Below are 12,025 nucleotides of genomic sequence, written 5' to 3' on the forward strand. Positions count from 1 at the left end.
CGCACTACAAATAAACACAGGTTAACTTGATCAAAAAAATGTAAACTGGTGAAAGCAGATTGGATAATTTTTGTATGACTTTTGATTGTGAGGATGAAGTGCAGAATAGCAAACACTTTTCGTATGTTAATGCATTGGGTCTTTTTTGTGCAGATAATCAGTAAACATTTTAAGACTTTCTTTCCATCTGGTAAAAGTGTATGGGATAGGAGAAATTGTAATTCATGCCTAGTAGGCCTTGGGTGTCTAACACATGATTTCAGAAAAACAAATTGCTTTTTGACAGGAAAAAAGCTTGGTTCGTGCATTTTATCCTATGTCACAAATTTTTTTTCCAAAAATCACAAATATATAATATACGTCAAACCACAAGAAAAAGTTTCAAAAATACTTACGAAGCATGTCCTTAGATCCCATTTTTAATTTTTGCTTCCCATAACTTCAATCAAGTTAAAATTTGAATCTACAAACACCGTTCGGGGTTTCCCCGTACGTAAGAATAAATCATTTTCATTAATAGTTATTTTTCATGTCTTGAGTGCGATTAGTAAAAAAATTTTATTAAAATCATCTTACATAGAAACAAGTCTGTCTTTTCCTTAAATGCTTTCCTTTAAATTAATACATAACTTGCTTTCTCCTGTGTGAAAAAAGTCTCACGCTTGATTGCGTTTGTCTGCTTCCAGCACTTCTTCTTCCAAAGTTTTTCCTATGCGTGATCGAGGTGCCGTGCGTTGCTGCTTGCTGTGCTGATAATATACTTGTTACGACGCAAGGTTATTGTAAGTCGTTTACGTTATTTGCTAAAAAAACACATTACGTTATTCGCTTAAAAAATCTTCGGTAGAGCGGAACCCTGACCTTTCAACTCGTCGCCATTGATTCAGTAAAATGAGGAACTGAATTTGTGCAATCTTTCAAGTTTGCTGTGAAGCAACTTGTTTATTGGTTCCTTTGCTATAGTTAGCCATAGATTTATAACAAATATTCTTGGAAATGTAGCTGAAAATGTTTAACGTAAGGTTAAGCAGTAACTTTAGGTTTTGGTTGTCCAGAAGCAGAAACAAAACTGTTTGTCAAATCGGGTTGCTGATGTGTGGGATTGATGCTCGTGATATTTCACGAACTTCAGCTGTTGTCGCTAATGGAAAAACTAATCAAACAGTTGATGCACTTCTTAGTTTTGTTGTCAAATATCTGCAACTGTAGTTAAAAATTTAAAATGATTATTAGAAAGCAACAGACAGCTTCTATGTGCATGTTTGGTATTGCCTACTTCAAAAGGGCACGTTTGTCAACGTAATGTAAGTTAGATTCAAAATGCGGTTTAATACTGATGACAATATTGTTATCGCTAACGTAAACTATAACACGATGTCGAATTCTTGTATTTACAAAGCATGAATCGACACATCAAAAAGGATATACTGCCCCAATAACAGAGCAAATCCGTTTATTTGGGGCAAAAGAGCAATCACATTCTTTTCGTTAAACTGTAGAAAATACGAAAGTTACAGTGCGCCAAAAACGTCACACTTTACTGATCACATCTCACGTAAAGTTTTTCTCTTGTGTGATGCTATTAACGCAACGAAGAGAATAGCGTGGCGTGCAGTTAAAGCTAGCTAGTTCAACCTTTTCGGCAGAAGAAACACATACAGTTTGCATATGATTTCACGAAACACTTAACAATTAATTTATGATTTTGTTTTCTTTTAACGTTAGCATAACGGACATAGTCATGTTTTACCTTTTTTGACTTTGTTTTAAAGGAGTAGTGTTGGTCGCTTATTTATGCTACTTGCTAGAAATACTCACCTGTTTTGTCACGTATATTATTTGTAAAAATTAGATGCTAATATTACGGAACACCAGTTAGTGTGACATGCGGGTGTTACGACGCAAACCTATATGGGGCTTACAAGCTACCAGTACCCAATGTGTGAAAGTAAACCATTAATGAACGCATTTAAGGATTTCTTTAATATTTGCCTGCATTCGTTTATTCCCGCAAAACATATAATTCACAGTAAAGCTCACCATGCACTTAGAACTACTGTAAACCGAACAACGCTTAGGAGGCCACATGTTTTCCACACGGCCCTAGAAAATACGGGGCCAGGAAGAAGTGAAATCATTTTGATTTCCGGTATAATATCGAAATGCGCGCTTGGCAACAATGAAAACCACTGTATAGCGCGACGCACACCTAATGACTAGCGGGTCATTCACGCAGCACTCATTGCACCAGCCAATCAACGACTTGCACGTGAACCAATGAAGCGTTACAGGAAATCCAATTAAGCGGTATGGGATACGGAAATAAATCCAAAAGGGAATTTGATAAAACGTGAGAGCAGGAAACCGATGAAAAACAAAAGAATTGTGCAATGTGTTGTGCGCATGGGTAATAAAGACTGCTTTAAATAAACAACACAGATAATCAAAGAAAGCAAAAAGAAAAACATTAGTGCCGTGTGTCATTTTCGCCACACTTGATAAGAATGTATGAGTTAAAAAGTCATCTGTCTTCCGTGTACATAAGGTTTGTTTGTCAGCGGTGACTGAAAATGTTCCAGCGCATTCAGCTTCGCTTTTATGTTTTCTGAACAAACAAATCGGGAAACTGGATCAGCCAAAGTTCAGACCTGCCATGAAACAACATGTTTGTGTCACGTAAGCGGCGTTAAAAGCACTGTTTTTTCCTCAAGACCAATAAGTAGTCATGCAAAGTAAAGTGCAAGTACATATATTATCCATATGGCGTATTTTAAAGATTCAAATGGTGTTGATTTTGTGATATCTAGAAAGAAATATTTATGAGCAACAAACAAGAAAAAGTTGGGCAATATACGAGAAAATATTTCAAACAAGCGAATGTGTGTAGACAGGTCATTGCGGAAACAAGCATGACTGTACTGAAAATTACTCCTCCGGAATGTAGTGCAGGCCTACATTATACGCTGATTTGAAGATCAATACCAATCAATAGAGTTTAAAGTGTATGTAGTCGGCTCAACACCAATGTTAACAAAAACTGCTCGTTACCGGGGGTAAACATCGTTTTTTATGTTGTACAACAAATCTGAGTCGTGTCGTGACTCCAGTATCAACACAGGAAAATTATAGTAAGCTTTAAACTTCAGCGAACTTAGTACATAGTCGATAAACTGTACTTTAAGCTTTTCGAAAATCCTTTTTAATGCCAATTTCATTAATTTGGAATAATATCAGCAATAGCACTTTAAAAATCGACCCAGCATCATCATAATACTTATTTTCTTTTGTTTTTTGGGGGGAATACTTTTATGTTTACTCAATAGCGCCACCTATAGTTAGCGTCATCAGTCGTCTGCGCAACGATAATTGAGATCGCAAACTAGCCCAGATAATAATTAGATTATTTTGATTTAGAAAAAATATGAAGCGAATATTTCAACAGTCGATAAAATCTTAACCTATGTAAGGATCCTGACGTGTTAATTTGTTTGGCAAAAGTGTGTCCATGACCTTGTTGACCTAATTTGTACAGCATTAGGATTTAGACATTGTTTGGCTAAACCTAATTACAATAATGTGATTTTGTTGACAGCTGAATTGTTTGTTACTTTTTGTTAAATTGTGATTTTCTTTCTGGGGCTAGCCTTAAACCAACAAGTATCATGGGCAACAGAGAAAGCAAGATGCAAAGAACGTCTGACACAAAATGTCAGAATGATTCTCAAATCAAACAACAGAAACCAGGTAAGATGAGTTTTGATATCCATATCTAAAACACACATTCAACGTTTGTTTGGTTGGCATATTGCAAGTAATTTAAACAACACTTAAATTCAATAAGTTGGCAGTAATAAGCACAACTGTTTGGCCAAACTTTTATATTATTTCTTTCACATCATTGCTGTGATCAGAAACCAAAGTAGAAACCACTGAAATATAAAATTTCTGTAATTTACCCGGTATGCTGGTGAATATTATAAGACTAATAAATTCCAAGCTAATCTGACAGAACTTATTATTAAGCTAAGTAACAAAGTTTTAATTTTTCGAGGTCCATCGCAGCAAGTATTAGCACAGGGGGCAAGCATGTCCGACAGCATTGTTGGAGTTCAAGGTGATGTCAACATAACCAAAAACTACTACAGTCAAGGTATGTCAATCCAAGGGTATTGCAAATTAATGCAGGGTAAGACAATTTGAAAATATTCTTTTTTAATCAGATTCTTGAGCTTTCTGGTTATGTTACCTGAACATTTACTTAAGTGCCAATTGATACACATAATATAAAGTTATTTTGGTTCATGTGCAAAGTTCAATTTGAGCTGATTTTATGCTGACAATATTCAACTTACTGAACATTTAGGTACACCAAGCACAACAAAAGATGACGAACAAAATGAAGGTAAAATATTGTGATCTATTTCAACAACAAGAAAACATTCGTATTGTTAAAATTTCAAAATATTATGGTGTTCATAGCCTATATGTTTGCTATGTCATAAGAATTTTTACATAATTTATAAAACGGCATGCTTTGTTTAAAGGGATGCCAACCCCTACCTTAGAGGTATTGGTGATGTAACAGTAATGTTAACACAGTAAATCACCGTCTACCGTAATATCTCAGCCTATCATTGCGATGGGTCACAAGGAAAATCAGTGGGGTTTGGGGTTTTAAAATAATTTGTGGGGTTTTAAAATAATTTTCTGACAATTCAGTTTTTTGTTCGTCAAAACTGTGCACCTTCATTCAATCAAATGCAGAAATGTAAGGTAAACAGAACAATACACTGCAATAACGTAACAATAATTAATGATGAACCTGAATTTAAATGGTTTTGGGAGGAATTTCTGATGACTTGTGTTTTTTAATTTAGAAAAAGTGCAGCAAGAAGCCATCGAAATCATTAAAAGTCGACATAATGTACTAAAGACTGTCATGTCTCTTCCTGGTTTAAGAGAAGATGGAATCCCAGATGTTAATCCAAAACTGGAAATACTTGACTTTTACAAGGGTATTGATCCCAAGAAAGAAGATGAATTTGTGCCATCAACAATGAGGGACAGTGTAAATAAAGTTAAAGGCAATCCCACAACATTTGAGGAATTGCTTACTGCAATTCATGAAGGTCACCAGTTTATCGCATTTGCAGGAGCACCGGGCGCGGGAAAAACTTCGTTATCCAAGAAACTGCTGAAACACATCAAAAAGGGGTATTTGATGTTACACCTAACCTTCATGAATATAGACTATGGTGATGACAAACTTACACTTCAAGAGCTCCTACTGGACAGGCAGTTCCCTGATACCAAGCAAACTGTCCTTAATGCTGCATTCAGATGGATGAAGCAAAACCAAGAAAAGTGCATTTTAGTATTTGATGGTTTGGATCAGGCAACATGGTCACTGGAAAATGTAAAGCAAATTAATACAGATTACAAAACTCTGTTTACAGTTCAACAGCTTGTTGCGAATCTCTGCAGCAAAACCCTGTTCAGAAAAGCAACATTAATCTTTACATCACGTCCACATTCCCTGCTTGCCATTCCTGTGGGACTCCGTCCAAAATCTACCATTTATGTCCACGACCTTGCTACAGAAGACATGAAAAAGCTGTTTTACTTCTATGCTGACGAAAAAGCAAGTGAACTTTTCAAAAAACTTAAAACTGAATCTCCACAATTGCTTAGTTTTTGTCACAATCCATTGCTTTTACAATTTGTCTTGTATGCCTGTTTGTTTGGTGACTCAGACAGTTTTAACACAATTACCAACTTATTCAATGCAGTATTGCAACAATTTAATGTATCCGAATATGCAAAGGGCAAGAGCATAAACTTTGTTATAAAAGCCCTTGGCAAAATGGCCTACAATGGAATGACTCGCCGCACTGTTGTGTTTAGCCATGCAGACCTTTCTGCAGTGGACCTAGAGCACATTAATGTTCAGGATGTGATAATTAGGCTTGTAAAACACTCTTGGTTCTCACATCGTAAAGTTTTCGATGGTTCCCAAACTTTCTTTTTCTTTTCACATCAAATGTTACAAGAATTTATTTGTGCCTTTTACATTTCTTTTTTTATGCCTGTTGAAGAATTTAACCAAATCATTGATGAGGTGGTGGAAGTTCCACACTGGGCCATGGTGCGACGATTTGTATGTGGCCTTTTGCTTGGACAGAAACGTCGTAAGCTTGACATTAATTATTTTTACAAAATTTTTCTAATTTTGCTAATTGTTGTTTTGCAAGTGGTGTCGGGAAGTCATCCTGCTGAAGGAAATTTGGAGTCTGAATGTGACGGTGGTCTTGCTCGCTCTGTGACAGATTCCAGGATTCAGGAAAAAGGTATCTTTGCTATGTAAACCTGCAACACATATTACCTGGTTTACAATATGTGCAACACAAGCTTTCTATTTGTGTAACATTTGAAAATATTTTTTGAAAACAGTGATTTATCAATCACATTATGTGCATATTCACAGGTTACAGAAATTAAACAGGGATGAACAGTATATTTGCAAAAAAAGTTACACATATATTCCGCTATTTAGTGGCATGCATTTATTTAAAAATTGGAAGCTCCTGCTTCTGCCCCAAAATGAAAACTTTATCAACATAACTCCGTATCTTGGGTCCAATTGTGTTAAAATTTTTATTTGCAAATACAGGTTTGCATTTAAAACACATGCCATGTTTTAAAGTTTCAGGTAATGCCTTAGGGCATTGAATGATTTGACATGCAAACGCCACACGAAAACGATAGCAATGTCAAATAATTGCATCCACATATTTTAATGTTAAGTGACCAAGCATAGCTGTACCGATGGTGTTTTGAGTTTAATTTTACTGCACACTGAGGTTAGACATGCAGTGTTTTTTTTTTTTACCTTGAGGAGTCCCATCTACAGGGCCACGGACTAGTACCGGTACATTTTCAACCTGTCCTCCCAACTTGTCGGCTAGGATTTTGTGTGGTACACGCCTTACAAACACGCAACTATAAATACAGGTTGGGCACTTGTGCCCATCCCCAGTAAACTTTAGCATGGTATTGTTTTTGCTAAGGAACTCGTTACTGACACTACTGCGTTAGACATGTAACATGAGTGTACTTGATTCATTTATTGGTGGCTTTACTGCGTTAAATAGCGTTTAGCTCGTACAGATAATATCTGTGTTTGCGCAAAACATACAGGTAGAAATAATTCGTCCAACCAAATACATGTCAACAGTTTTATTGCAAATGTTGTTGTTTCTTGTTTTCCAGACAAAAGTGCGAAATTATTGGATGCGCTTTCAAGATATCTCCAATCTCAACCCATGCAATACGATCTACTGAGTAAGTAAATGATATGAATGCCAACAGTTTAATGCGTGTTTGTAAACACAACATTTATACGCGTAACAATGAGTAGGTTTGTTACGTCACACAACCATTGTTTGAACCGAACACTCAATGCAGTTTTTTTTAGTTGGGATTAAATGTTGTGGAGGAAAGACGCGTTTATTTCTGTCGTGTAATTTTTATATTTTCTGATAATTTAAACGTTTTATATTGGATTGATTTGTTGGTTCTTGTGTTGATTAAATCCGACTTAAACGTGGGGAATTCTGTGCAAGAATAAAGTAAGTTTTAGTTCAAGTGATTTTATTAAAACTGGAAACCAGACATCTGCTTTTTTAATAAACTTTCTTCTGTTTTATTTCAGATTTATTTCTGGATTTGAAGGAAATCCAAAAACGCCACCAAGAAAAACTCGCCAAGTTTTGTCCTCCGGGGTTGAATTTTACCGGAACCCGACTTCACTCAATCGTTCAGGTTTTGGCGGAATTTTTACCAAAAGTTACAAGAAATGATTTGGGGCTGGTGCTGGAATATTGCGACCTGAATTCCGAAGATTTAACGATTATTTGTGAAGCAATAAAAAGAATGAAACCAAAGGTTTGTTTGTGTTTTTATTTATTTTGTAACCAAGATTCTGTTTTAAATTCCTGACATTTTTTGCAAAAGTTTATTTATTTAAAGAAAAAAAACGAAATCGTTTTAGTTTTGGGATAAAATGTTGCTTCTTCCTGGTTCGAAATGTATAGAAATATTTCCAACAAACAATGTTTTTATTTTAAATAGTTGGAAATTCTCTTCCTGAGTGTAAACAAGTTTCGCGGAAAAGACGACGGGAAAAAAATTTGTGAGATTTTACCGAAGGTTGGGGAGGAGTTGGATCTGCTTCAGTGCAAAATGGATCCGGAGTCGGTTAAGATGGTGAAGGCAGCACTTGCTAATATGGAAAACCCTGTGAGGATTTAATTTATATTTGTATGAAAACATTTATTTGTGAAATTTCATAAAATTAAAACTTTTTGTGACTTTTTTCAGCCGCTAGTTTGGGGTTTGGTTGAAGTTCAACAGTTCCTCCCCTCATCCGATCTAGATTCCAGTGATTCGGATTAAAGCAGAATCTCAACACGAAAACTATTTCCTGTTCCCGAATTATTTGTGTTTTGTTTTCGTGATTTCAAGAATAAATGATTTTTAACAAAAAACAAAAACTCTGACATTTTATCCCAAGCGTCACTAAGCAACACTTAAACTTAAACCGTGTCACTAGAGGTATTATAAAAAAAATAGAAATAATAGTCGAATTAAGATATAATTTTGTGGCAGATTTCTTACAAAATTTTATGTGCGCAATGTTTTTTTGCACTTCAAATATAGAAATTTTATACCATTGATTTAGAAGTTTATTAATTTATACATATTCATTTAAAAATTGTTTAGAATTTGAACAACGAGCAGAAGTTGATATTAATTTATCATTTCGGTAAAGACATTTGGTTGGAAATTGTGCAAGATTTTTCGGTTTCCAGTTACCGATGTGTTGCCGTGCATTTCTATGTTGTGCTCGATCAGATACGCAAACATGCAAGGTTCTTAACTGAAGGCCGCATATCAGTATTAAATCCCAAAAATCTAGTTTTGAAGGCTATCACCATTAATACCCATACTGAGTGATTTGCTTTTTTGCCAACAACAATTCCTGTGGTCAGTGACCCATGAAGATCTACTGGTACTATTCATAGAGAAAAAAAATTGATTGCAGCTGCATCCGCCAAAACACAGCAAGGATCTGAGGAGCCTCCAGGAGGATCTTTTGTCCTATAGGATAGCAAAAACAGTCCCAGGGGGCAACCAAAGCAACTTTCCTGTGACAATTTTTTTTGCCATTGCGTAGAAAAGGGTTAGGGCCAACATTAAATTGCAAATTGGATGAGGTTTTTGTGATTCATTTTTTCGCAAAACCATCTTACATTTTTTTGCAGCCAATTTAGCTAAAATAATGACTAATCGGGGGCCTAAAAGACCCCTAGGTGGTGCTTTAAGCAACTATCTTGCAACTAATTTTCACCTTACTGCGTAGCCAAGAGGCGGGCCTAACATAAAATCACAAATTAAGGTATACTTCTGTGATTCAATTTTGAGCTACATCCCCTTGAACATTTTGGTGGTTTTTCAACTAAACTTTTCACAGCACCCTGCACCAAACGTCTGACTGACTGAGAAGAGCAAAAAATGCACTAAAACTGCACTAAACACGCTGAAAATCGCCCTGGCTACACCACGTGACTTCTTGCTCATTCAACCAGAAAATTGACCCCAACGCATCACCGGTTGCCTTGTGACGGAACTGAGACTATCTATGACGCAGGAGTACAAGACGGGCATTCCCCGCGGGCAAAACTATTTTAATATAATTACTGATATGCGGTCTGAAGCAGCCAAAAATAAAGGCGAATATTGCGGAAAACAGATATGCCATTTTATTTGGATAATAAAAGTAAAATACATTAATAATCTTTTTGCTGATCATGGAATCTCAGAGTTGTGCCCATCAGTGATTTTGTATTAGCCTCCAAACACTTTTCTGCACATTGCCTTTTGTTATTCGAACTGCTTTATCAGCTCCCACAAAGCTGACTTTTCCCGCCACAGAACATGCAGTCATTCACCAATCCTGACCGTACATTACTTTGAATCAGCTGTAACGTCTTTGTTTTACAACTGAGCAATTTGGAGAGGGCCTTCATGTGTTACCAAACACCAGCAATTCTTCTGGCAAATAAAGCAAAACTGCACGAATGTGGGTACATGTAGAGAACCTGAAACACTACATTGTTCAAGGCATTAATCGTGAAATGGGAATTTTTACCAGACTTTCGACAAAAAATATTAACGTGCCACTCGCGCAAAATAATATTAGATAAAGGGTAGTTTCCAATTCAACTGCTTCGCACATTATACAGCAAAGTTTTGTTTAACCAACCAATGCTCCATCTTAATTTCCTTGTGATTCTGGTACTTTGTTAGCAACCAAACATTGCAAATTGAGAAAAGGACAGAATTTTTCTACACAAAAGTGGAATTATTGTACGATCATCAGAAACACCACGTTTGGTTACAACAACGAGAAAAAAAACATTGGTAGAAACGTCTCTAGAGAAGGGTGTAGGCAATTACCTTCAATATCCATTGCGCAAAACACAGAAAGCAACAATTGCTTAAAAACCCACATCCCCGTAAAATAGGTTTGCGTGGAAGTTGTTTCGCTGTCAATTAAAAATCAAGAATAATTCCACAATGCAGTCGAAAAATAAAGTTTTGCAAATAATTCATAAATTATGTGACATAAAATTTGGTGCCTATGCGAGCAGAATATGGCCGTAAAAACTGATTCAGTGAAACAAAGTTCAGATCTCTGCCAGTAAAAACAGAAATTGAAATTTAGATAAAAGCAGCGACAAACTGCGATGGACGACGGGAATAAACCGCAACAAACAGCGGCACACAATACACGTTGTATCGCTTTAAAATGGAATGAATGAGGCTGGGTATTTTATTGGAAGGGACATCTCAATGTATTGCGCCACGTATTCCCAACCAAGTTTGCGACAAATCTGCAACAAACAGTGGTAAGTTCAAACAACACAGCTCGAAAATATGACAAACATCACCTGCAGTTTATTGCTTTTTATGCAACAACAAGTAAAACTTATTGTATTTTATTTTTATTACATTTTGCATTTCAATGATATTTGTCGAAATTGGTTTGCTTTAAACCTGTACTTAAATACCTGTGTGGTTCTAGAAATGATTCAAGCCTTGTTTTCTAATTATAGACATTTGTTTAAAACCATTTTTGATCAAACAATCATGTTAGGTCGCGCACGAGCGACAAGTTTCTTGGGTACAAAGCTTGAAGTGAATTTCTTGCGTGTAAATAGTTTTAAGATGTCCCAAAACACAGGTGACGTAACACGTCCATATTAAGACTTGGATACAAACCTCAATAAGTTTCAAGTCAGTCTCTTTGCATTTCTTGTCGTCGCTTTGTTTAAGCAGAGCTCGGGCGGCCAGACCATATTTCTTATTGGCGACCGCGTGTTTGAAAACAAAAGGCAGAACCTGGAAACGACAAAAATGTCATTAAAAGCTTGCACTGGTGTTGTTTATACTGTGTATATGTGCTGGTACTCTGTATAGAATGAATTGAACATGATGATCTTCTCTTAACTATTGGTATAACATGCAAGTGTCAGTTAAGACGACAAGATCATAATAGCGCTTATGTTAATTTATACTTTCCATCCCACCTTGCTCTCGTTCATGTCCGCAAACATTTGCAACCTTTCGAAAGTTTCTTTAAGTTGTTCGCAAACATCACCATAAGTTGTTTCACAACCACCAAGATTGTCAGCGCCCTCATGCGGTTCATCTTTTCAGAAAGAAATGTGTTTAAAACACAACTGGTGTATTCAATATACAGTAAAATATGTTACTAAGCTACAAGTATAATTGCAGCGATATAAGCATGAATCAAAGATAATAAAGAGACACCTGTGGCTTCACTTTTTGATCTTTCTTCCCTCGCTGTGTCAAGTTGAATCATTTTATCTGCGAGAGCACAACCTTTATACACGAGGGATCCAATGAGATGACATCTCTGTTTTTCACTTTCACTGCAAAG

The 12,025-nt window shown here is 36.1% G+C and overlaps 1 protein-coding gene and 1 pseudogene across 3 annotated transcripts; one reads left to right on the top strand and one right to left on the bottom strand.

The window, feature by feature from the left end:
- The first annotated feature begins 3,598 nt into the window (after positions 1–3,598).
- On the top strand, positions 3,599–8,508 carry LOC145903677 (NACHT, LRR and PYD domains-containing protein 3-like). Of its 3 annotated transcripts, XM_082991790.1 has the most exons (9): positions 3,599–3,744; positions 4,052–4,150; positions 4,364–4,402; positions 4,878–6,188; positions 6,252–6,347; positions 7,270–7,341; positions 7,712–7,944; positions 8,131–8,298; positions 8,380–8,508. In XM_082991790.1, the coding sequence occupies exons 1-9, from the start codon at positions 3,663–3,665 to the stop codon at positions 8,452–8,454; spliced, it is 2,175 nt and encodes a 724-aa protein (XP_082847916.1). In that variant the 5' UTR covers positions 3,599–3,662; the 3' UTR covers positions 8,455–8,508. The 3 variants fall into 3 exon arrangements, with proteins under 3 accessions (XP_082847916.1, XP_082847915.1, XP_082847917.1); XM_082991789.1 differs by having other exon boundaries at positions 4,878–6,347; XM_082991791.1 differs by having other exon boundaries at positions 4,063–4,150; positions 4,878–6,347.
- Positions 8,509–10,840: 2,332 nt separating this feature from the next.
- The window catches only part of LOC145903125 (tripeptidyl-peptidase 2-like), a 40,968-nt pseudogene continuing 39,783 nt past the window's right edge, over positions 10,841–12,025 (bottom strand).

Source organism: Ascidia mentula, chromosome 5 (genome assembly GCF_947561715.1).
Source record: "Ascidia mentula chromosome 5, kaAscMent1.1, whole genome shotgun sequence".
Classification (NCBI taxonomy): domain Eukaryota; kingdom Metazoa; phylum Chordata; class Ascidiacea; order Phlebobranchia; family Ascidiidae; genus Ascidia; species Ascidia mentula.

What these genes read in the sequence shown, in the direction of transcription:
- LOC145903677 (XM_082991789.1), top strand. Translation starts at nt 3,663, where the DNA reads ATGGGCAACAGAGAAAGCAAGATGCAAAGAACGTCTGACACAAAATGT. An exon ending in TTCCAGGATTCAGGAAAAAG is followed by an intron (nt 6,348 to 7,269) that starts GTATCTTTGCTA and finishes CTTGTTTTCCAG; the next exon opens with ACAAAAGTGCGAAATTATTG. An exon ending in TAAAAAGAATGAAACCAAAG is followed by an intron (nt 7,945 to 8,130) that starts GTTTGTTTGTGT and finishes TATTTTAAATAG; the next exon opens with TTGGAAATTCTCTTCCTGAG.